Source organism: Corythoichthys intestinalis, chromosome 3, assembly GCF_030265065.1.
Source record: "Corythoichthys intestinalis isolate RoL2023-P3 chromosome 3, ASM3026506v1, whole genome shotgun sequence".
NCBI classification, from domain to species: domain Eukaryota; kingdom Metazoa; phylum Chordata; class Actinopteri; order Syngnathiformes; family Syngnathidae; genus Corythoichthys; species Corythoichthys intestinalis.
The window spans coordinates 64,376,196-64,401,393 of record NC_080397.1 but is presented as its reverse complement, the minus strand read 5'-3'; the positions used below and the strand labels follow the sequence as shown (position 1 = coordinate 64,401,393).

The following is a 25,198-nucleotide window of genomic DNA, read 5'->3' as shown; positions in this document are numbered from 1 at the left end:
GCCACTAGATGAGATTAACTGTCAGCGAGTCACCGTCACAGCCTGCGCTTTGATGAGGACCAGCCGTCCTTTGTGGTCGTTATCGCTGTCATTAAAAAAAGAGAAAAAGACAAATCAATAGTGTTCTTGCTCTGCTGAAAGTTCCCAGGGGATCCATTAAAATTATCCTGGGAGGGCAAGTTGGCGATCAAAAGCCAGTTGGGTTCTTGAAGATCATCTTTAGAAGTGAATTGTTTGATTGATTTTGCTCCGAAACCAGGCCTCATTTAGGTGGCAGGAAATGGTCAGATAGAATACAAAAGTGGAACGCCGGTTTTCTCGTTAACGGCGAATAATAGCTCGTGATGGGACCGTACAATTAAACTCAACGATACTATGAACCTCAATATGCCAGGATCACGAAATGATAAGATATCAAAAAATAATTCTACTATGTAATTAATACGTATTCATTTCTTCTTCAGTTGCGCACACACAAGGCCTATTGGTCACATTTCTGGCTGTGAATGTATGTTAGCTAAAGCTAGTGAAATTACCCCCAACCCAAAGAAAAAAACGGAAAAAAAAACAAAACAAGAAAAGCCAGACAGGAGAAGGCGTTCGACCGTGTGCCCCAGGGAGTCCTTTGGGGGGTGCTGCAGGAGTAAGGGTTATTGGAATCCCTGATACGGGGGGTCCGATCCCTCTATAACTGCTGTCAGTTTGGTTCACGTAGCCGGTTGTAAGTCAGATCTGCTTTCAGTGAGGGTTAGACTCTGCCAAGGCTGCCCTATGTCATCGGTTCTCTTCACACTGCAACTTTTATGGACAAAATATCTAGGTGCAGCTGAGACGTTGAGGGGGTCCGGTTTGGTGACTTCGGTATTGCATCTCTTCTTTTTGCAGATGATGTACACTGCTGGCCAAAAGTACTGGCACCCGTGCAATTCTGTCAGATAATACTCAATTTCTCCCAGAAAATGATTGCAATTGGTAGTAATATCTTCATTTATTTTGCTTGCAATGAAAAAAAACACAAAAGAGAATGAAAATAATATTAAATCATTATCATTTTACACAAAACTCCAAAAATCGGGACAAAAGTATTGGCGCCCTTTGAAAAATCATGTCATGCTTCTCTAATACCTGTGGCACATAGCAGGTGGTGGCAAGAACTAAATCACACTTGCAGCCACTTAAAATTATTTACGTTTGACTCAACCTCTGTCCTGTGTCCTTGTCTGTACCGCATTGAGCATGGAAAAAAGAAAGAAAACCAAAGAACTGTTCGAGGACTTGAGAAGCACAATTGTGAGGAAGCATGGGCAATCTCAACGCTACAAGTCCATCTCCAAAGACCTGAATGTTCCCGTGTCTACCGTGTGCAGTGTCATCAATATGTGAAAAGCCCATGTCACTGTGGCTAACCTCCCTAGATGTGGACCGAAAAGAAAAACTGGCGAGAGATTTCAACAATAGATCGTGCTGATGGTGGATAAAGAACCTCGAGTAACATCCAAACAAGTTCAAGCTGTCCCGCAGTCCGAGGGTACAACAGTGTCAACCCGTACTATCCGTCGGCATCTGAATGAAAAGGGACTCTATGGTAGGATACCCAGGAAGACCCCACTTCTGACCCAGAGACATAAAAAGCCAGGCTGGAGTTTGCCAAAACTTACCTGAGAAAGCCCAAAACATTTTGGAAGAGCGTTCTCTGGTCAGATGAGACAAAAGTAGAGCTTTTTGGGAAAAGGCATCAAGATAGAGTTTACAGGAAAAAAAACGAGGCCTTTAAAGAAAAGAAGACGGTCCTCGCAGTCAAACATGGCGGAGGTTCCCTAATGTTTTGGGGTTGCTTTGCTGCCTCTGGCACTGGACTGCTTGACCGTGTGCATGGCATTATGATGTCTGAAGACTACCAACCAATTTTGCAGCATAATGTAGGGCCCAAAGAGAGAAAGCTGGGTCTCCCTCAGAGGTCATGGGTCTTCCAGCAGGACAATGACCCAAAACACACTTCAAAAAGCACTAAAAAATGGTTTGAGAGAAAGCACTGGAGACTTCTAAAGTGGCCAGACCTAAATCCCACAGAACACCTGTGGAGAGATCTGGAAATGGCACCCTTCAGATCTCAGAGACCTGGCGCAGATGGCCAAAGAAGAATGATCTAAAATTCCAGCAGAGCATTTTCAGAAACTCATTGATGGATACCGGAAGCAGTTGTTTGCAGTTATTTTGTCTTCTTGTTCCTTTCCTCTACTGCATCTTTACAGACTGTAACCCCGTCTGCTAATTCCCATTAGCAGTCCTGGTGCATCCTGTCTATCCGTCCTGGGAGTGGATCTCTCCTGACTGTGGTACTCCCCAAGGTTTCTCATTTTCTTCCAAAGAGCTTGGAGTTTTTCCTTGGCGACATGGAGGGTCCAAGGATGGGGGATGCCCAGGACTTGAACTTTATTTATTCATCTTTGTTTACTTATTTGTTGTTTCTGACTGTGTATCATATTGCCTCTGCAAAGCTATTTATGACAACCTTGTTGTGATTTAGGGCTACACAAACACAATTGAATTGAATTGAAAGGTTGTGCTACCAAGTATTAGGCTGAGGGTGCCAATACTTTTGTCCGGCCCATTTATGGAGTTTTGTGCAAAATAAATGAAGATATTACTACCAAATCATTTGTAATTGCAATCATTTTCTGGGAGAAATTAAGCATTATCTGACAGAATTGCAGGGGTGCCAATACTTTTAGCCAGCAGTGTAGTTCTGTTGGCTTCATCAGTCTGTGACTTTTAACTCTCTCTGGAACGGTTCGCAGCTGAGTGTGAAACAGTCGGGATGAGAATCAGCACCTTCATATCTGAGACCAAGGTCCTCAGTCGGGAAAGGGCGAAGCCCTCTCCGGGTCAGAGATGAGATACCTCCCCAAGTCTCTCAGGTATCGAGGGGTCTTGTTCATGAGTGATGGAAAAATGGACCGGGAGATAGACAGGCGGATCGGTGGACTCTGCATCGGTCTGTTGCGGTGAAAAGGGAGCTGAGTCCATAGGCGAAGCTGTCTATTTTCCGGTCCATCTACGTTTCTACCTTCACCTATTGGTCATGAACTGTGGGTCGTGACGGAAAGAACAAGATCCCAGATACAGGTGCCAAACGCGTGCCCCACCAATCGAGAAGTACTGACGCAACTCAACAGAACGCACTTCAGTCATGTGTGATCTTTGTCATATAACTGCGATCTAACTTGACTATTTACATTTAGGGCACACTCATACTTCAGCTAAAATCACTACATGCAATTCTATAGTTACATAATGTGCTTGAGTAAACTCTTCAACTTTCAACTTGTTAGTTCCCGCTGTTTGCTCTCCATTTCTGGTGTAATGTGCGTGGGAAGAAACTGGTTTGATGTCATTTCAAAAATTGGGAATTTCTAGTGTCTGTAGATTTGGTTACCTTCACTACCTAGATTTTTGACACAGATTGTAAAAGTTATAAATAGGCTTTGCCATTTAATGAGTTAAGATACTAAGGAAATCCTTTTGTTCCTGTCACCCACGCAGACACCCTGTCAGTGCCTCGCTGGTCCCCGCAGATCCCCCGGAGAGATCTGGGAAACTCCATCAAACACAGGTAAGCATGGGACGGGAGGGCCTCTTTCATAACTCTCCCATCGGGGCAACCTCCGCCATGTGGGTGCTCGGCTTCGCGCGAACGTCATCCAACTCCAATGTGGTGACAGATAAGGGATATTTATAGCGGTGGTGGGTGCTCAGGGACAGCAAGGCTGGAACTGACTAACTGGAAATATTTGTCACGTAAAATTTACCTATGGTTTTAAGCTTTCGTTTCATGTACTGTATGTGGACGGTCACTAGATATGTTTGTTCTGAGCAGTGTTGTTTTTGGCAGATTTTTTATTTTATTCTTCTTCGTCTTTTTGAAAAACAATACTAATTGACGCATGTAATGCAAAAGCTACCATGAGCATGAGTACTGTAAATTCCAGTTCAACTCAAGTCTCCAATCCTATTTCCCAAATGTTTTTTAAAATTGGAAGCCTTCTGAAAACTTGACAGAAATCGATAAGAAATCTTCAACCCTTTTGTAACCAACCAAAATCAGATTTTATTCCTGTAGGAAAAATATTAGCATCAATTCCTAGCAAATCGCAAAGAACTCCAATTTTACCTCTGATGCAGCCCGGACGGGCTAATTGGGAGGACCAGGACAAAATCTGGTGGACCGGCCTGACGTTTTGGCCGGTTATAATATAAATTTGTAAAGCTTCCCAGCGCGTTAATAACGGCGTTAACACAAACTCCCTTTGATTGCGTTCATTTTTTAGCGTGCGATAATTTATAGCCCTTCCCTTCTTGCATTCGTAGTTTGGAATTCAACACAACATGCGGCAATGGTCCCATGGCCGCCAGCTCTGGGAGAGAGTATCATCTTGCTGACTTGATCCCGGTAAAATTATTTTGGGTTTTAGAGGCCAAAATGGGGCTCTTGGAGGCAGCCCATTATGGTTGTTTTTGAGCATGTTTGGATGAAAATACATAAAACTCCTGGGCCTTTGGGCAGAATTCGTGGCGGCCTGAGATGCACTGTTCGCTGGACACAAGCCAATGGAGGATCGGGGGGAAATCGTCGTGTCAGGCAACTTTGGCTGTTTTAGCCCAAAATGTGGCACTCTGAGGCAGACTCTGGCATTTATTGTCATTTTCTGAGTAGTAGTGTATATACCTACATATATAAAATAAAGAAATATATAAGGATTATAGACTGAAACCGGTCGGTGGCATGAATCTCCAGAGCTGAAAATGTGTCCCACTCTGGCAAATTTTCCCAGATTCTCAACACCCCTACTGTAACTCCAAATAAGACGGGCCATTTTTGTCCCCCCCAAAAATCTGAGCTTGCACATCTGTCTCTCCCTTCATCCAGCTTCGCACATGGAAGGTGAACACTTGATCAGTGTCCGCTTTGAAAGGTCGCTCGATGGAGACGCCGTCCTCTCAAATGTCACGACCGCCATTTTTCCCGTCCCTGTCGCTTCCGCGCACACCATCATTGATATCCTGTCGTCTTCTCCTACAGATTTTCAACCAAGTACTGGATGTCACAGACATGCACCGTGTGCGGGAAGGGAATGCTGTTTGGACTCAAATGTAAAAACTGCAAGTACGTAGCCCCGCTGTTATTTCATTCATCTTGTCCAATTTTGCTGTTTGAATTTTTGTAAAATGAACATTTTGTTGAATTGTTTGCACACGCAGTATTATAAGATGAGCATAATACAATGACATATAATACATGTTTTTTGATAGTAATTTTGCGTTTTTTTTAAAAAGGGTACTCAAAGGGTTAATTCCGACTTATGTGGAAATTCGGGTTATGTTAACAGCGAAGGAACGGAACTTCGTAACCCGGGGACTGCCTGTATATGCAGTATACGCACACATATATATATAGAGAGATTTACAGTTTTGCCTTTAAGTCTGCACTTGTAGTATTTATTCTTGCACTATTGCCGTATCCAAGATGTGACTATAAAAGCAGAATTTCCCCATTACAGGACTCATTTATTCTATTCAATTGTATTGTATTGTACATTTCCTGTAATTGAGCGCAATCATGTGCGCACACATTTAGGCTGAAGTGCCACAACAAATGCACCAAAGAAGCTCCACCCTGCCATCTACTCATCATCCAGCGAGGCGGACGAGAATCACTTAAAGGTAAAAAAAAAAAAAATTTTTTTGGAATTGATTTATTTTTATTTTATGAATGATACAATCAACATTACAAAAGTAACTGTCATGTCATTTCCTGTTTCATTTTGAAGGCTTCAGTCTCCTCGTGTCTTTGTACTTGCCTTTCCTCTTAGCACCAAATAGCCTATTGTTTCCACCTGTTCCTCATTACCTCGTGTGTATATTTAGCCTGAGTTTTCCTTGTCTTGTGCAGAAGTGTCTTACCACCCGTGCTTAGGGTGGCCGAGAGGTGTCAGGGGAAATACAAAGTCCAAACACTTTGCAAATAGAAAAAAGTAGTGATGGTCAGATGAAGCCTCATGAGGCATTGCACCACTTGAGCCAATTGGTTCGAGAAAGGGTTCATTTCTCGGAGCTTCATGTGTCCAAGGAACCACCTACTGACTAAGTAGTGATGGGTCTGTGAGACCTCATGAAGCGCGTCGACACAGTGACACACTGTGTTGACACAGTGTGAATACCGTGTCATTGAATACTGACACCTGCTGGACATAAAAAAAAATCCCAACAGGCAACCCACTTGACAGATTGACACCGAATTAAAGACTTAGCATGTAAAATCAAATCATTTCAATCTTTGCATTCATATTGCATCATTCCATATCTTTAAATTAAGTAAATATATATTATAATGTGAAAATGTAAGTAATAATGAATGGGTGAATGAGGATGCTTGTGGACTTTTTGTTTTTATTCAAAAACATAAGTCGAAAAAATTGATCCTTTTTTTTTTTTTTTTTTTTAACAAGCAATTTCACCTGTGGACAACACACACTCGCATGGAACCAACGATGCCAGCATGCACAAGAATTTCTTAGCCAGTGAAAGAGGTTTGGATAAGATGTCCATTGGCTCCTCCAGTATTGAAGAAAATCTGCATTGCGTGCCATGTTCGGCTCAGCCATGCATTGTTGCACTTTTGCAATTTCATCTACAGTTGCATTGCCTCCTTGACTCCCCACTTTGTCATCTAAGTGCTACCATAGGCCATCAGAAAAAAAAAAGAAACAGACAATAAAGAAATTCTAGCTTAATTACCGATTTCTAATAAATTACCAAAAAAGCTACTGTGGGAAAGTAAAGGAATGGCTCTATACCTGTGTTTATCTAGGGATTATCAGAAACCTCATTCTCATGCTTGGCCCAATCATGCTTCAGCATTGAGGATGTGGCTACTGTTTGTATATGGCAGCTTGAAAGTACAAATGCGACATTTTACCTGCAAAAAAAGATAATGTGAATAATATAACTGGTCTTCATAGAACCGCGCCGTGCGACGCATTCCATTAAATAGGTTCAGACCTGGACTCGTTCCCACGCGCAAGACGCATCGAGGACAAAAGGCGAGTGCTCTGACCACTGAACTACGTGTTAACTGTCAATACTTCCTCTCAAATGCGTCAAATGGGATATTTCCACGCACCGCAAACGCGGACGAGCCAAGATGATCTGACCAAAGCACACGGTCCCTTTTGTGTGGGACCAAGATTGAGCTTTTTGGCAACAAACACTCTAAGTGGGTCTGGTGTGCCATGAAAGATGCGCATGCTGAAAAGCACCTCATAGCCACTGTGAAGTATGGGGAGGGGGGGGGGGTCAGTGATGCTGTGGGGCTGTTTCGCTTCCAAAGGCCCTGGGAACCTTGTTAGGATGCATGGCATCATGAATGCTTTGAAATACCAGGACATTTGAAATCAAAATCTGTTGCCCGAAAGCTGAAGATGGGTCGTCACTGGGTCTCTCAGCAAGACAATGATCCTAAACATATGGCCAAATCTACACAGAAATGGTTCACCAGACACAAAATCAAGCTCCTCCCGTGGCCATCTCAGTCCCCAGACCTTGTTTTGTTGGCAAAAGGGGGTTGTACAAAGTATTAACACCAGGGGTGCTAATAATTGTGACACACATTATTTGATGTCGAATATTTTTTTCTTTATGTGGGATTTTTTCCCCACTGAATTGAAAGTTGGATTTTTCTCCCTTTTTTCCATTAAGGTCCCATATTATTTTAAAAAAAAAAAAAAAAAATAGAAGCTAAAAAACACATCTTTTTCAGGGATGCCAATAATTATGAAGGGCACTGTATATAATGCAGTCCGTGTATGTATGAAAATAATTTCATAAATGGCATTATCATAATGTGGTAGGTTGTGCAATGTTACTTTTTCTGTTAATGACACGTGCGAATGTAGCCGGTGTTGCCTGAATCCGGGCTGCACGATGCAATCTGTAGCCTTACCGAGGACAGAACTCGAACGATGCGTCCAGCACGGCAGGCGAATGCTCTTACCACCAAGCCAGAAGCCCGGGCTGCCCCCTTTGCCTGCCAGCGCGCCCACATGAGGAAAGGGAGGTTTCGACACAACGGACTTGCGTGAACCCGTTACACGTCATCAGAGAGAACAGTAAACGTGTTCGCGTAACATGAAAAAGGTTACTGATTATGCTTGTGCAATTTGGACATTGATGTAGCGACAGGATGGTGGGGATTTTCATTCTGTTTCATCAAAAAAAAATTTTTTTTCCACAGAGAGAAAGTCCTCTTTCTTGTTGGCTTTATACTAGTATCAACTGCTGTACCCTTCTCTCAACTCACTTAAAATTTTCACTCGCCAAACCACCTCCAAATTATCCGAACTCTTACCTGATCACAACACTTCTTCACATTTTGAATGCAGCCAGAGGTGTTGATAGACGGAAGCGAGCTGTCAAACCGCGCGGCAATTCTAAAGCACTCTCTGAAGCAATCACGTGGTACAGCTGGGCAGCGAGGCTTCGGACGTCATCATTTTCGGAACCTGCCCTAAATGAAGTGAGCCTCGGTACGCGCTTCGCGGAAAAGTCCCGTCATTACTCGACACACGCTTCGACGGCTCGGCGCACCTCATGACATCACTAGAAAAAAGCATGAACCCCAATTGCAAACGCTTTCCAAAAGAAAAAAGCATGAATGCAAACTGCCACAACACGAGCCTTAATTCCTGAAGCCCGATTGCAAATTAGCAAAAGCACGAACCCCAATTGCTACAACACGACAGCAAATGGCAAATCTCTACAGACCTCTGTGAAGTTGCCACCACCCCTCCACCCCCATCAGACGCAAATCTATATAAAAATGATGTCCATCGTTTGTGCTGTTGATACAGCATTATGCTTTTATTGAGATATTAATTTCGAGTGGTGACGTCACTCGTAGCTTTTCCTTAGCTTAGCTCCCGCGGCTAATGGGGCGTACCGAATCGATCAATAACAGAGGGGTGTCTTAGCAACCAGCACGATCATAACACAAACAAATTCGGGTCCAATTGGGGGGGGGCTTGAGATATTAATTTCGAGTGATTACGTCATTCTAAGTCCCTCATTTACTGCAAAATGGTCCCGAAGTGTTGCCATTCGTTTGTGCTACGTTCGTGCTAGTTGTTAGGACATCCCTTTGTTATTGAGAGAGTTGGTACTCTTCATTAGCCGCAGGTGCTAAACTAAGGAAAAGCCAGGAGTGACGTCACCACTCAATTCAGTTCAATTCAGTTTTATTTGTATAGCCCTAGATCACAACAATGTTGTCTCAAAGGGCTTTGCAGAGGCAATATGATACACAATCAGAAACAGCAAATGAAACAACAAAGATGAATAAATAAATTCAAGTCCTGGGTATCCCCCATCCTTAGACCCTCCATGTCGGCAAGGAAAAACTCCAAAAACTCCAGTCTTCGGGAGAAAAATGAGAAACCTTGGGGAGTACCACAGTCAGGAGAGATCCACTCCCAGGACGGATAGACAGGAACCCCAGGACCGCTAATGGGAATTAGCAGGCGAAGTTACAGTCCGTAAAGATGCAGTGGAGTAAAGGAACAAGAAGGGGTCCATCTAGCCAGATGAGACGGGGGTAGCCACGAGGACGTCCATCCAGCTTGGGGTCCGGACAGTCAGGAGGCTGCAGCTGAAAAATAGCCCCTCCCCAGAGGGGAGGGGGGAAAGGGGACACCGGGTGACTAGTGATGAAATGACTAAACAACTAGATATTAACATTGTAAAATAGAAATAGAGTAAGATAAGTGGTAGGTAGAGTGAGAAAAAGGAGCTAGAACTCAGTGGCTGTACTTCCCCCAGCTTTATAGCTTCTCGTGCAGCTTAGACTAAACTTTGAGTCTACTCCGACTTCAACTAGCCTGACCATAAGCTTTGTTGAATAGGAATGTTTTTAATGTAATCTTAAATGTGCAGACTGTCTCGGCTTCTTTAATATTAGCTGGAAGCTGATTCCATAAAACAGGGGCTTGGTGGCTAAAGGCTCTAGCTCCGACAGTACTTTTAGAAACCCTGGGAACTACCAGTAGACCTGCATTCTGAGAGCGGAGTGTTCTGTTGGGGCAGTATGGAACCAGAGCATCGGTGAGGTAAGATGGCCCTAACCCATTAACGGTCTTAAATGTAAGAAGGAGGATTGTAATTTAATTCTAAACCCGACTGGAAGCCAGTGAAGGGCCTGGAGCACAGGGGTGAAGTGCTCTCTTCTATTGGTTCCCGTTAAAAGTCTTGCTGCTGCGTTTTGGACAAGCTGAAGACCTTTTAGAGAACTTTTAGGACAAGCAGCAAGTAGGGAGTTACAGTAATCCAATCTCGATGTAACGAACGCGCGAATTAATTTTTCTGCATCGCTTTTAGATAAAATGTTTCTAATTTTGGCTATGTTGCGCAGGTGAAAGAAGGCCGTTCTGCAAGTTTGTTTAATGTGAGCTTTAAACGATAAGTCAGGGTCGAATTAAACTCCTAAGTCCTCGAAATGAATATCTCAATAAAAGCATAATACTGTATCTACAAAACCTAGCTGACCTCAGATTTACCTAGAAAAGAATTGTAAATATCTCTAAAATGAAAGCAGCACAAACAAAACTTTTACAGCAAAAACAATTGACATCATTTTTATATATATTTGCATTGATAGGGGGGGTCAACTTCACAGAGGTCCGTAGAAATGGTCCCAAAGCACATATAGCAATACACAAAGTGTCATCCTTTTTTTTGTTTTGTTTTTTAACTTTCGGATAATCCATCGTGCTACGTGATTTTGCTGTTGCATTGCGTGATTTTGCTGTTGTGCTGCGAGCCTTTTGCATTCATGCTTCGAGCCATTTGCTATCGTGTTGTGGCTATTGGGGTTCGTGCTTTTGCTAATTTGCAAAGCGTTTGCAATTGGGGTTTGTGCTTTTTTTCTTTGGACTTTGCACCTCTCGGCCACCATACATGTTGGTCACATCAGCCTTGTTTCATAGGAATCATAGTTGCCTAGATATTATCCTCCATTTGGAGTGCTTTATATTTGAACTTTTGATCTTAGTTATCTTGGCTTTTTCCTCCATTTGGAATGTTTTATGTTTGTACATTCCCTCCTTTTTGGTGTGCTTTGCGTTTCAACTTTTGATCACACTTATTCCCCCGTTTGGAGGATTTGTACTATTCCTCATTCCCACATGACAGCGGAAGAACCTTTGTTTTCTGAATAAAACTTTGTTTCGAGAACTCCGCAGCTGAGTCCGCCTCCTTACCTCAGTCGGACAGTAATTATGACATGCCTTTGTATCCAAATTCTTAGGAAACAACTGCAACCAGATAGCCAACCCTACTAGTAAGAGAAGCACTCTACATATGAATATTTGATGCCCATTGAAAAGTAGTTGAGAAAAAAAGTTTTCTTTGTTTTAAACCTTCTTAAATAACTGAAAGTAATCAGTTTACATGGGTTGTGCTCCCCCCAAAAAATAAAAGTAGAAATTACCTACTCCAAACCCTAAACCCTAACCCATGGGTGACCTACGTGAAGTGTGTAGATCCAAGGAGAAAATTTTTAGCGGGGGTCCGGACACCTTTAATGGACGCACAGTCTTACGAAAATAAATGTTCAAAAATGATTATCCCTAAACGGACACACGCACAATGTTATGATGGATGGAGCTGGTAAATGAGCGAAAGATTTACTCCTTTTCAAAAGACTTGAAAAAAAAATTGTGTATGAGACAGCCAGGAATCTGGTGGTCGCGCTTTTGTGCGCAAGTTAGAATTTAGAGCGAGAGTGGAAGAGAAATGGTTCATTGCTTCTTGCCTTTCAGTTGTCCAGCAGTAGGTTAAGTGTCGTGTTAATTGGAAAATGTCCCTACTGTGTTGCTAAGTCCTGTGTAGCTTTTATTGTTGTTGTTTTTGAGATGTTACTAGTTAGCACCGAGCGCTATGCTAACATGTATTTCATGTCAAGTTGTGCGTTGTTTGGTGGTGTACAAAAGTTATTCCAGATGCAGAACGTGTAAAACCAGGATTAAGTACAGCGGTAACACTACAAACATACGAAATAGTGCAGAAATCTGTGAAAACGAAGTATATTGGTTAAAAGAAGGCTTATTTCTAAAGACACTTTGTTTCCAGAAAATGGGGAATTCCTTCCACCAGTGTAAATGTTATTACTGTAAGTACTGCTGTTTGAAACGGCTAATGTTTTTGCACTTTCTAGTGAAAAAGAGCATCTCAAGATCAGCTGTGTGTTGTATAGGCATGTTGAGAAATAAGTAGTGCTGTCAAATTTATCATGTTAACGGGCGGTAATTAATTTTTTTCAATTAATCACGTTAAAATATTTGACGCATTTAACGCATGTGCGGAATGACCCACTCATGCATTGCCTCAAACAGATTACAATGATGCCGTTTTTTGCACAGAGAGCTAAGAGGCAGAGAAAGGCAGTAGACACAGACGTTCATTGGACCGCGCCTTTCATTGGCATAAACTTCGGCAACTCCTTCACAACAAACATAAGTATCATTTAGTGAAAGCACAACAAAAATAGTATAAAAAAAAGGATAATGTTTACAAAAAGAAAAGCTGGCATTCACAATCAAAATAGCTATGCAAAATACACATAAAACTTACTCAGACTTTGGTCAAACTCTATTCAAACATTTCGTCAAGATCAACAAATACACTGGATGGCAATATTTAGTCAAAATATACAAACTATCAGTGGTCTCGTACGTTGTGAAGCCAGCACTCAAATGAATGTGAATCACAAAAGACCCAGTCTAAAAAACAAACAAACAAACTGAGCTACGGCGTCAGTCGCGGGACAAAACACACTCATTACCTCAATTTCTAAGTAATTTAAAACTTGCCATTGACACCTTGTGGTGTATTTCAATCACTATCTTACGTATTTAAAGACACTGTGGAAGAAACGGCTGTGATGTCACCACTCGGCGATGTCAACAATAGCGAGCTACAAGTTTATTATTTAACTGAACATTTTACAAATGTTAACCCCTGACCCATTTTCATGCCTGGGCTTGCAGTCTTCGATCGTGAATGAGTTAGCCACCAGCCACTGACGACGGTCAGGGCATGACAGGGCAGGCCGTGTCACATGAGTGACACGACCCAAACACTGCTACGATGCAGGCTGACGTACTAAATGTACAAATAAGGAAATGTGGCAGTTAAACATAGGACAGAAAGTATGTCACTTATTCGTCTTGCTGTCGTATCGTCAGACGAAAACTGGCATTCTCGATAAATCGGCAAATATAAACGCCAACATAATTTTCATGCGCTTCCTTCCCTCATATAAAATGCGTATCTCCATTGTTATCTGCTTGCCGAGTTGCTTGTTAATGAAGTTGCTACCTCATGCTTTGAAGAATAAAAATTCCAATCCTTTGTCTTTTTTTTTTTTTGTCTCCCACGCAAAGACCACCAAGGAATGACTCAAGGTAAAGAACGCTAATTAATGAATAACTGCCTAATTGTCATGTTCAAGCCAAAGCCCGTTTTACATTTTCTGCTGCGATAATGAATGTTTTGACAGTGGAGGCAGAAATCCTGATAAAAGGAGGATTTACACTCATTTCCAGAAAGCCATTAAGAGGCTTTTGTTTCATTATGAAACGGCCATACTGCTTCACCGTCAATATTGCCGTTCTACTGATTTGTTTCCTTTTTTTTGGCTGGCAGTCGCTCGTCTGGTGCGGACCGAGTCTGTGCCGTGTGACATCAACAACCCGCTCAGGTACAACGACCTGCACGTCAGTCAGACTCTGCCTAAAACCAACAAAATCAACAAGGTGAGTGCACAAAATGAATAAAAAAAAAAGGCTTGTTTACTTTGTCTTGGCACAGCGGATGAGCTTTGTTTCCATGGAGACGGCTGTTGGGCGAGGAACCCATCAGATATGCTAGCGGGGTGAATAAATGTGTGAAAGTTGTTTCAGGAGTAATTATACAGAGAAATTTGCCCAAAATTGAAAAAGCTGAAATTCCAAGAACACTAACAAAGATCCAGAAGACATACAGCTAGAATCTTTGATATGAATGGAAACGTATACACCCGGATAGGAAAATATAACTGGAGCGGATATGGCACACGTTACCCTATCTGGGCCAGCACTGGGCCAGATGTTATCCAGATTCCCAGATAGCATCATATAACTTGAGTGGACATGGGCAAGACGGAATGCAAATTTTGGCCCAATTTCGTGAAGCGGATCTGCCCCAAACTCAGTTAGGGCCAGAACTGGTCTAAACGAGCAGAAACCAAAATGTATGGCCCGTATAAAAAGATATTATTTGGAACAAGCAATTCTACATTAAAGATGACCCAGTTCTAGACTGTAAACACCATATTGCATTTTTTAAGGTTCTGGGCTAACGGGGGACCCAAGCGCAGAGACGGGAGGCAAACGAGGTGTAGTAACAAGCGTTTATTGACAGTTAGAGATCGTGGACGATAGTGGGTAGTTTGGTGATAGAACAGGTGAACTGCCAGGCAGGCATTCTGGCAGGTAAGCAGTACAGGATCTAGGGGAAAAAAACAAAAATGAGCTCAGTATCAAAATTACAAGGTCCTTTGTTAGCTGAAAGCTGGAGTCACAAACATGTAGAGTTGAGTTGTTGATATGATACGAGGACTGGTTTAAGTAAGCTGCTGACAATGATCACCAGCATCTGGTCCCAGGCTTACCCGTCTGACCAATCCTGCAATCAAGGCAGTGACACACATACACCGACACAAGGAAGAAGTGTGGGGTTCAGCCCTTCACCAAGAGCTCTAGCAGTATTCCGAAATTGAATGCTGAAAACGGATCTCATACAACTCGGGCCAAGTGCTGGCCAAGATTGGGTAACATGTTTGCTATATCTGGGCCGTACATTGATGAGGTTTCTGCTACTCTGGACCAGGTCTGGCCCAAACCGTTTGCTGATACAGCAAGTGAATCCATACTGAGTTTGGCCTACTGTTCAAAAAGACACTGTCCGTTTGACTGCTGTGTCGTCACACGTCGACCGTAAATTTCTGATTTTGAGCCCGTCCGGTCTGCACGGTCCGCCTATTATTTGGACTGTCAGATAGATGTTCCGGGCCGCATATGGGGCACTGACATTCAGCGGGTGTGATTGCTATGCGAATCTGGCGAGCTGAGGCTGGATCTGGCACGCAGTCACCTGCTATTGGGGCAGTGGGACCTGGAGATCAGTGGCGGATGCTGGTCTTTCGATGAGGGGAAGCTCTCTCACTCGGCTGTGCGACTTCTTCGTGGGAACAAATGCACTCTTTTTCGTTTGTGCACGTACGCTCGTCTTTGTGTGTACATACCTGCTTACTCCTGTGCCTGCTCTACACTTCCTGCGCCAAAATAAAAGCTTGCGTTACAAAACAAAAGTCAACATTATATTCAAATACACATTTCGCCCAAAGGCAGAACAGTCATGTTAATGAAATAAAGTAAAAAATATGATGCTGTGAGGTACAATAAGGTAGTGGTTACATGGTTATAAAACAAAACAAAACAAAAAAAACATTGGAGACAGTATGGAGGACGAGACATCGAAAAGTCGAAATCACGTAAGTCGGGTACGTCGTAACCTGGGGACTACCTGTATAGAGAATTGATTGGCAACAAAAACATCGGTTTTTTATTACACATAAAGTACAATGAAAATCACACACATATTAGCTCGGGTCTTGGACGTCTTTTTTACGGTAATAGCTTGATGTTTAACAAAACATATTTTTTTGGGCTCCATATTAAGTTTCTTTTTCCTGCCTCTATGGAATGACGTGTCCAGGATCACATCCCAGTGCCGTACCAGCCAGACTCCAGCAGCAACCCTTCGTCCACCACTTCATCCACGCCATCCTCTCCTGCGCCGCCGCTGCCCAGCAGCGCCACGCCGCCATCACCGCTGCACCCATCGCCCCAGTCGGCGCGGCAACAGAAGCACTTCAACCTAACAGGTCGGTGATGCTAAATCATTCAGAAACTGTTTACGTTGCTGAATTACTGTCAAACCAGGTTTACTTTAGACAATAACAATGAGACTTTAAACTCAGCCAGATGGTGAAATCATTAACAACTCAAGTTTTGCTCAAATATTTGATGATTTTACATCCATGAGAAAGTTCCAACAGATGATGTCTGTCTCTCCGCAGCGTCCAGTTATTTCAAATATAAACCGCAGTTCATATTTCCAGGTAAGTCATTTTTATTTGCTTCCAGGTGTGACAAATGATATCAAAATGTTTTCGTCTATAAAAATTCAAAAGTTTTCATCCAAAGTAAGTCAAAAAAAAAGGCTTCCAACAATTTGGAATGAACATTGACAGACGAGCACATATAGTCGCATTTACAAGGACAACGTCAACTTAGTGAGAGTTTTGGTTTTGTAATATTTGCAACCAAAAGTTGAAGGAATCTGACCTTTTCGCCAGATTGCCAGAATCACGCCAGCCGAACCGCCGGACCGGCGCTGGTTCAGCTCCAATGACCCGGGCCAGCGAGAACTCGACAACCCGGCCAAAAGGCCAAACTCCACGTGTTCACCTTAGTCTTAACTAGAGGTGTGCAAAATTTCTGATTCTTAGATTATTCGCGATTCGGCCGTGGAAGATTCGAGAACGATTCACAAACATCCAAATTCCGATGATTGAAATATGCGAAGTAAAGCAGAAGTACACAACACTCAGCGCGTCGCGCGGTCTTCGGGACGGAACGGCGCGAGAATAGCTAAACATCATGCTTCCCATTACCCGGCCCCTCGGGTAATGCCAATGCTCAACTCACGGCTCTAGCTCAACTCATGCAACGAGATAAAAAAACACAACAACATACCTGACTGCTGCCGAAAAGCTGCTACAAAGTACATCCATATAATGTTACGGTGGATATCATTTCTATAGGACTAGATGCATTATATAGATTTGGTAGTGTTAGCAGCACATCTGCAAAAAGCTAGATGTGGGCGTTATAAACGGCCGCCATCTTAAAGCAGTACACTTCCCTGCAAGGCTGTTGTAGCGAACCTTCCAAGCAAACCTAATTAACTTTTTATCTAAAATACTCCTAAATCGGCAAAATATTGACTTGAATCTAACTTTAAAATAGTTTTAAAACTTTCACATGTCGAAAGTAGACAAAAGGGAAATTATGGAATAACGGGAGCAATTGTAACAACTTTAACGGTTGATTCACAACATTAAATTAATTGAATGTAGTTTAAAGCTGCTGATACAGAATGGGGACTGGAGTTTTTTATTTAATGTTATTTTTGTATATTTGTTTACTGCTATATTTTAACTTGATACTGAAATAGTAGTGTGGTTTAGCCTGAGAGTATTTTTGAACAATTTTGGAACTAATGTACAAAACAAAACAAAAAAAGGAGGGGGGGTGCATCAATAATCGTTTTATAATCGAATCGGAGCCTCTGAATCGTAATCGTAATCGAATCGTTAGGTGCCCAAAGATTCCCAGCTCTAGTCTTAACCCCTTGCACTGACTCCATTCGGAAAGCTGGAAAAAACCTTCGAATCACAAGTTGACAATTTATTCAGGTTGACAGCGATCATACAGCACAGAGGAAGCCAGGCAAGGATTCAGGGCCACCATATCACAAGTCAACAAAAGGTTCCCGAGAAAAAATGACAACGATTAGTTAAACATTGTCTTTTTGAAGGTTCTCGCGGTGCGGGCTATGGGCAGAAGAAGGGTGTGTATGGGAGTTGTTTAAGATTTTTGTCTGTTTGTGGATTGGACAGGAGGATTCGGGAGTCACTGTTGTCAACGAGGGTTGTGGATTTTGACACCTCAGCGTCAAAGGGGCTCTTGGAGTCTTTTCAGTCGTGTTATCAATTGGATATCGGGCGTTCTCCGGTGTTCCTCGTGTTGGGACAGGGCGTCCCGCCATTTGTTCGGGACTGTCCGAGAGAACTGATTGCGAGAGTTGGTTGTGCAGACGTGGGCTTGTCAGCGTCAATCTTGCTCAGTCAGTTGCATGACGCACACGTTAGGCTATGGTATAAGTGCTATTTATTTTATATTGGGTGTGTTAGAGTAATACAAACAGTCAAAAAAATAAGTAAGTGAACCATCACATTTAATATTTTATTTGGCAGCAATAACTTCAACCAGACGCTTCCTGTAGCTGCAGATCAGTCTGGCACATGGATCAGGACAAATCTTGGCCCATTCCTCTCTCCAAAACTGCTTTAGTTCAAATTCCTGGGATGTCTGGCAGAAATCGCTGTCTTTAGGTCATGCCACAGCATCTCAATGGGGTTCAAGTCTGGACTTTGACTTGGCCACTCCAGAACGTGTATTTTGTTCTTCTGAAACAATTCTGAAGTTGATTTACTTATGTGTTTTGGATCACTGTCTTGTTGCAGCATCTATCCTCTTTTTAGCTTCAACTGTCTGACAGACGGCCTTAAGTTTTCCTGTAAAACTTTTGAATTTATTCTTCCATTAATGATTGCAAGTTGTCCAGTCGCTGAGGAAGCACACAGCCCCAAATCATGATGCTCCCTCCACCATGCTTCACGGTGGGGATGATGTTAGTGAGCTGTTCCATTTTTCCTCCACTCATGACGTTGTGTGTTACTCCCAAACAATTCAACTTTGGTTTCATCAGTCCACAACATATTTTGCCAAAACTGCGGAGTGTCCAACTGCCTTTTTGCGAACATTAAAGAAGCAACAATGTTTTTTTGACAGCAGTGGCTTCCTCCGTGGAGTCCTCCCATTTACAACATTCTTGGCCATATAGTTGATGTGTGCACAGAGATATTGGACTTTGCCAGTGATTTCTGTACGTCTTTAGCAGACACTCTAGGGTTCTTTTTTACCTCTCTGAGTATTCTGCGCTCAACTCTTGGCGTCGTCTTAGGTGGACGGCCACTATTTGGGATAGAAGCAACAGTGCCAAACTCTCTCCATTTGTAGACAACTTCTCTGACTGTCGATTGATGAACATCCAGACTTTTAGAGATGCTTTTGTATTTTTTGACTGTGAGGACCGTGTTCTTGTCTTTGAAGGCTTCGTTCTTCCAAAATGTTTTTGGCTTTCTCTGGTAGGTTTTGGCAAACTCCAGCCTGGCTTTTTTATGTCTCTGGGTCAGAAGTGGGGTCTTCCCAGGTATCCTACCATAGACTTCCTTTTCATTCAGATGCCGACGGATAAAATGGGTTGACACTGTTGTACCCTCGGACTGCGGGGGAGCTTAAACTTTTTTGAATGTTAGTCGAGGTTCTTTACCCACCATCCGCACAATCTTTGGTTGAAAACTCTCGTCCTGTTTTTTCCGGATCTAGGGAGGTTAGCCACAGTGCCATGGGCTTTACACTTATTGATGATACTGCACACGGGAACATTCAGGTCTTTGGAGATCAATTGTAGCCTTGATATTGCCCATGCTTCTTCACGGTTTTGCTTTTCAAGTCCCCAGACATTTCTTTTGTCTTCTTTCTTTTCTCCATACTCAATGTGGTACACAGGACAGAACTTGAGTCAACTTTAATCCATTTTAACTGGCTGCAAGTGTAATTTAGTTATCGCCACCACCTGTTCTGTGCCACAGGTAAGTAGCAGGTGCTGTTAATTACACAAACTAGAGAAGCATCACATGATTTTTCAAAGTGTGCCAATACTTTTGTCCAGCCCATTTTTGGAGTTTTGTGTAAAATGATAATGATTTGACCCACCCCCCCCCACACACAATTCTCTTATGTGTTTTTTTCATTGCAAGCAAAGTAAATGAAGGTATTACTAACAATTGCAATCATTTTCTGGGAGAAATTGAGCGTTATCTGAGAGAATTGCAGGGGTGCCAATACTTTTGGCCAGCAGTGCACATTAAGAAAATGCCACACATTCTGAACATATGGCTGAAACGATGGCGTGTTTTATTTCTTGTGGGATGAAAACCGGCATTTGTCTCGGCATGTTTAGTCTCCCAAGACATGTTTTTAGCTTGTTATTGCTCGCCAAAAATGTTCGTCGACGAAATCTTGGCATTTTCTTTACTTCGCTTTCCATTTTACCAGTCAAAAGGCATTATTAAGAGGCAAGTGGCGCTAATGCAGCGAGTGCGTCTTTGACGACGTGACTCACATCAATTAGCTCGCGAGTGGAGATGCGTTGAGTAACTGCAGGTGCAAAAAAAGCCTGTAGTTTGCCGTGTCGCCGCTCCGAGACGAGCCCGACTGGTGACGGAGAACAAAAGGACCGAGGCGGCCGCTCGTCTGTCCTCGTCGCAGAGTCGGGCAAGAGGGTGGGCGGCTTGCTTTTCAATCAGCCCGCTCCCTTTTCACCCCTGCCTCGGGTGCAACAGGCACGGCAGATGGCTCTTCGAGGAGACACAACACAACAGCTGAATGAGTGCCGTGCCCAACGATACTCAGGCACGTTTCCCAATTGTTCTCCATCTTGCCTGATCCATTGGACCCTAGCTCCTGGCGAACAAATGCCAATCATATATTTTAGTGCCAAATTGTTCAATATGCAACATAATTTCCGTCTAAATACAATTTGCATACTTAATGCTCACATAAAATGCAAAATACTATCGATGGGCAAATGAAATTCTGCTATTCTAAACCAAAATCTATCCATCAATCCTTCTTTCATCCTCACGAAGGTTGCTGGATCTTACTCTAGAGCTCCTTTCACACATACCTGAACACTGTTAAAATCCCAAAATTTAACAGGGTAGCCTTTACAGTGCTGCCAGTATTGGCACCCCTGCAATTCTGCCAGATAAGGCTCAATTTCTCCCAGAAAATGATTGCAATTACAAATACTTTGGTAGTAATATCTTCATTTATATTGCGTGCAATGAAAAAACACGAAAGAGAATGGGAAAAAAAAAATCATGATCATTTTACACAAAACTCCAAAAATGGGCCGGACAAATGTATTGGCACTCTGTGAAAAATCATTCGATGCTTCTCTAATTTGTGTCATTAACAGCACCTGTTACTTACCTGTGGCACATAACAGGTGGTGGCAATAACTAAATTACACTTACAGTCAATTAAAATGGATTAAAGTTGACTCAACCTCTGTCCTGTGTCCTTGTGTGTACCACATTGAGCATGGAGAAAAGAAAGAATTGTCTGAGGACTTGTAAAGCAAAATTGTAAGAAGTCATGGGTAATCTCAAGGCTACAATTCCATCTCTAAAGACCTGAATGTTCCTGTGTCTACCGTGCGCAGTGTCATCAATAAGTGTAAAGCCCGTAGCACTGCGGCTGACCTCCCTAGAAAGAAAAATTGACGAGAGATTTAAATGAAAGATTGAGCGGATGGTGGATAAAGAACCTCGACTAACATACAAACAAGTTCAAGCTGTCCTGCGGTCCGAGGGTACAACAGTATCAACCCGTACTATCCGTCGGTGTCTGAATAAAAATGGACTCTATGGTAGGATACCCAGGAAGACCCCACTTCTGACCCAGAGACGTAAAAAAGCCTGGCTGGAGTTTGCCAAAACTTACCTGAGAAAGCCCAAAAAGATTTGGCAGAATGTTCTATGGTCAGATGAGACAAAAGTAGAGCTTTTTGGGAAAAGGCATCAACATAGAGTTTACAGGGGGAAAAAAAACGAGGCCTTCACAGAAAACATGGTGGTGTCAGGGACGCGGGGCAGGCAGGTTGTGTGGACCCAAATGCAGGGAAACAAAAGCAGCCAGGCAGGTGGCGGTGATCTCAAAAAATGTTTTAATAATAACATTAACATAAAGTACTGGGGATCAAAAAGGCAAGGTTCAAACCAAACTTACTTTATCGGAGGGACTACCACACGAGGGCTTGGACAGGACTTCGACAATGACGCAACAAGGAGTGAAAAGAAACCGGGAGCTTATATACACACAGAGACGAGGGGTAACGAGACAACGAGGAACAGATGGGCGACACAGAAGGATGCAAGGTGGCGATACACTAGGAGCAGGCACAACAGGTGAAATCAATGGGCAATCACATTAACACACTAGGAGGGAACCAACACAAAACCTAACAGGTGGAGGTTTCCCGATATTTTGGGGTTGCTTTGCTGCCTCTGGCACTGGACTGCTTGACTGTGTGCATGGCATTATGAAGTCTGAAGACTACCAACAATTTTTGCAGCATAATGTTGGGCCCAGTGAGGAAAAAGCTGGGTCTCTCTCAGAGGTCATGGGTCTTCCAGCAGGACAATGACTCAAAACTTCAAAATGCCTTTGAAAATGGTTTGATAGAAAGTACTGGAGACTTCTAAAGTGGCCAGACCTGAATCCCATAGAACACCTGTGGAGAGATCTGAAAATGGCACCTTTCAAATCTGAGACCTGGAGCAGTTGGCCAAAGAAGAATGGTCTAAAATACCAGCAGAGCATTTTCAGAAACTCACTGATGGATACCGGAAGCGGTTGTTCGCAGTTATTTTATCTAAAGGTTGTTCTACCGAGTATTAGGCGAAGGGTGCCAGTACTTTTGTTCAGCACTGTAAACTTGTCATATCATGAAAAAAATGTTTGTCTCTTGCTTTGGCAATTGTTTGGCTAGCACGACGTTGGGAAAGGCTAATGAAACCTGAATTATGAGACAGCTGACACAGACTTATTTCACACTTTTTTTTCTCAAGTTTCTGCAAATCATATTTCTAATTTGAACAACGTGTGAACAGCGTGGGATGCAATTAGCTCATCAGCCTCTTTAAAGACTTGTCACTGTGCGCTAGATGAGACGCACGGCTTTGATTAATAAAAAGCTCCCTTCGTGCGCAAGATCCTCGCGTGGGGTCCGCGCTGGTCTGCTGATTTGTCTGTCTCATTTTTTCCCACACTCTCTCTCAGCAGGTTTCTTTGTTAAATGGGAGTTCTTCATTTTAACGCTGTCATTTACATCTCAGTACATGTGAGCCAGTCAAAGATTGGAGAGAGACCAATCGTTTGATACTCCCATACAATGTTCCCTGTAATTTTTCATATGAGCACACTGAGGAACACTGTGAGCAACATCAGATGTGCGAACCGTTGCCATACGCCGGTGTCATGTCTGTTCAAAACCTTGGATCAAAGCAAGTTACCCAGGACACTCTGGCGAGACTGTCTCTCGGCTGTCCTGAGAACACCTTGAGATCCCGCCAGAGGAGTTGCTGGGGAGAGGGAAGTCTTGGCTGCCCTGCTAAGGCTGCTGCCTCCCTGACCTGAACCTGGACTAGGTGGTAGATGATGGATGGATGGATGGATGGAACGCCCAAACACACCCTTCATCCGGCCCATATCCCGCCTCACGCAAGTCTTCAAAAGATTGTATGTTTAGCTAATGACTGCCATTTTTCTCAGGAATCTTTTGTTTACCTGTTGATTGTTGACCCTGGATCCAGCCTTCCCCATTGTTTTGGACTGTTTGCTGTTTTTTGGCTTGCTGTCTGATTACTGTCGACTTGGAATAAATTGTCAACTCTTGTTTCGAAGCCTACAAGGGGTTAAAACTAAGGCGAATGCGCGGAGTTTGGCTTTTTCGCCGAGTTGTTGGAATTGCGCTAGCGTGGTTCCGGTGGTTTGACTGGCCTGATTCCGGCAATTTAGCTAAGAAGTGAAGGGAAAAGTATCTTTTCTCGTATTTACCGTTCGACTGTTTGCTTACTCTAACACACTTAATATAATCAATCAGGGAATAGTATAGTTTCTCAAATTTACTGTTGGACTGTTTGTATTACTCTAAACCACCCTATATAAAATAAGTAACATTTACATCCTAGATCAAGGAAAACAAGCAGAATATATTTGGCATAGGGCATAAGAGATACATGACGCCTTCTGACCACGGAAGCCCAATGCGTGTGTCATGCAGCTGACTGAGCAAGATGGACGCTGACAACCAGGTAATAGGGAAGACATCAACAAGCCCACGTCTGCAACACCAAATCCCACAATCAGCTGTTCAGGACAGTCTAGACCAGTGTTTCTTAACCTGGGTCAGATCGAACTCCAGGGGTTCGGTGAGTCAGTCTAAGGGGTTCGGTGAAGGTTAAGACACGCAGGGCCCTATTATTGTATGCTGACTGTTTGAGACCGGGTTTTGGACTGGTTAGTCACAAAATTAAAAGGCTTTATTATATTATTATATTAAGTCTTTCAACTGCTAGTCTTCCTTCTGATGGGAGGAAAAACTGGTTTGCTCCGTGGGAGGTTGACTCTCACTTGGTATGAAGAAGTACAACAGACCTATGGGTAACGTGGACTGCGTTTGAATTTCAAACGACATTTGCGTCACTTCTTACGCCACGAAAATAGTATGCGAGGCAAGGATGTGATAGAATGTCGACATGAAAACAAAAATAGAAGCAGTATGAAATGAATGGAATTTAATTTCATTTTACAATGTGAAAAGCAAATTCACGTGTTGGATTTGTGAGAAGATTCATGTTTTTTTTTTTTTTTTTAACATAATGACTGTCGACAAATTTGGCCATCATTTTGTGTAGGGTTTTTCCATAATATGAAATGTAAACATGACGGAACAATATAAGGTATGTTCTCCCAAATTTGAATGAAAAATTGTAAGATATGCGCATTGGGCCAGTCTTGGTTTAGTGGTCTGATGATGCTGCTGATGATTATCAGCAGGCATAAAGATAAAACATACATTTTGTCTGTTTGAAAAAGTGCTGTCCAAATGTAAAGAAATTTGAATGGAAATTCACTCGTTTTAGCTTGCTAGCTTAGATATATCGATTTTGAAATGGTTAAAACTCATTTCAAAGGGTTTGGTTAATGCACGTGTGAAACTCATGAGGTTCGTTACCGTTAGCAAGGTTAAGAACCACTGGTCAAGAACAAATGACGGGACATCATGTCCCGACACAAGGAACACCGGAGAATGCCTGATATCCAATTGATAACACGACTAATAAGACTCCAAGTGCCCCTTTGACGCTGAGGCGGGCAAAATATCCCACTGCAGTTGCCCGAGTAACGGTGACTCAGCTGCTGTGACGCACGAACTAAACAGCCCAAACGGCGATAAAAGATTATCCTAAACAACGGACAAACACACCCTTCTTTCGGACCACGGCCAGCCTCACCAGAGCCTTTAAAAGACTGAATGCTTAACTAATCGTTGTCATTTTTCTCTGGAA

The 25,198-nt window shown here is 42.8% G+C and overlaps 1 protein-coding gene across 3 annotated transcripts in view; it reads left to right on the top strand.

The window, feature by feature from the left end:
• The window catches only part of ksr2 (kinase suppressor of ras 2), a 156,790-nt gene that overhangs the window by 101,263 nt on the left and 30,329 nt on the right, over nt 1–25,198 (top strand). For 2 of the 3 annotated variants that reach the window (XM_057833048.1, XM_057833047.1), the window contains 8 exons: nt 3,544–3,613; nt 5,081–5,164; nt 5,636–5,721; nt 6,507–6,587; nt 13,491–13,511; nt 13,753–13,862; nt 15,865–16,033; nt 16,229–16,270. In XM_057833048.1, coding sequence (XP_057689031.1) covers nt 3,544–3,613; nt 5,081–5,164; nt 5,636–5,721; nt 6,507–6,587; nt 13,491–13,511; nt 13,753–13,862; nt 15,865–16,033; nt 16,229–16,270 — 663 coding nt within the window. The remainder of the gene's footprint in view (nt 1–3,543; nt 3,614–5,080; nt 5,165–5,635; nt 5,722–6,506; nt 6,588–13,490; nt 13,512–13,752; nt 13,863–15,864; nt 16,034–16,228; nt 16,271–25,198) is intronic. The other variant, XM_057833049.1, reaches the window with a different exon arrangement.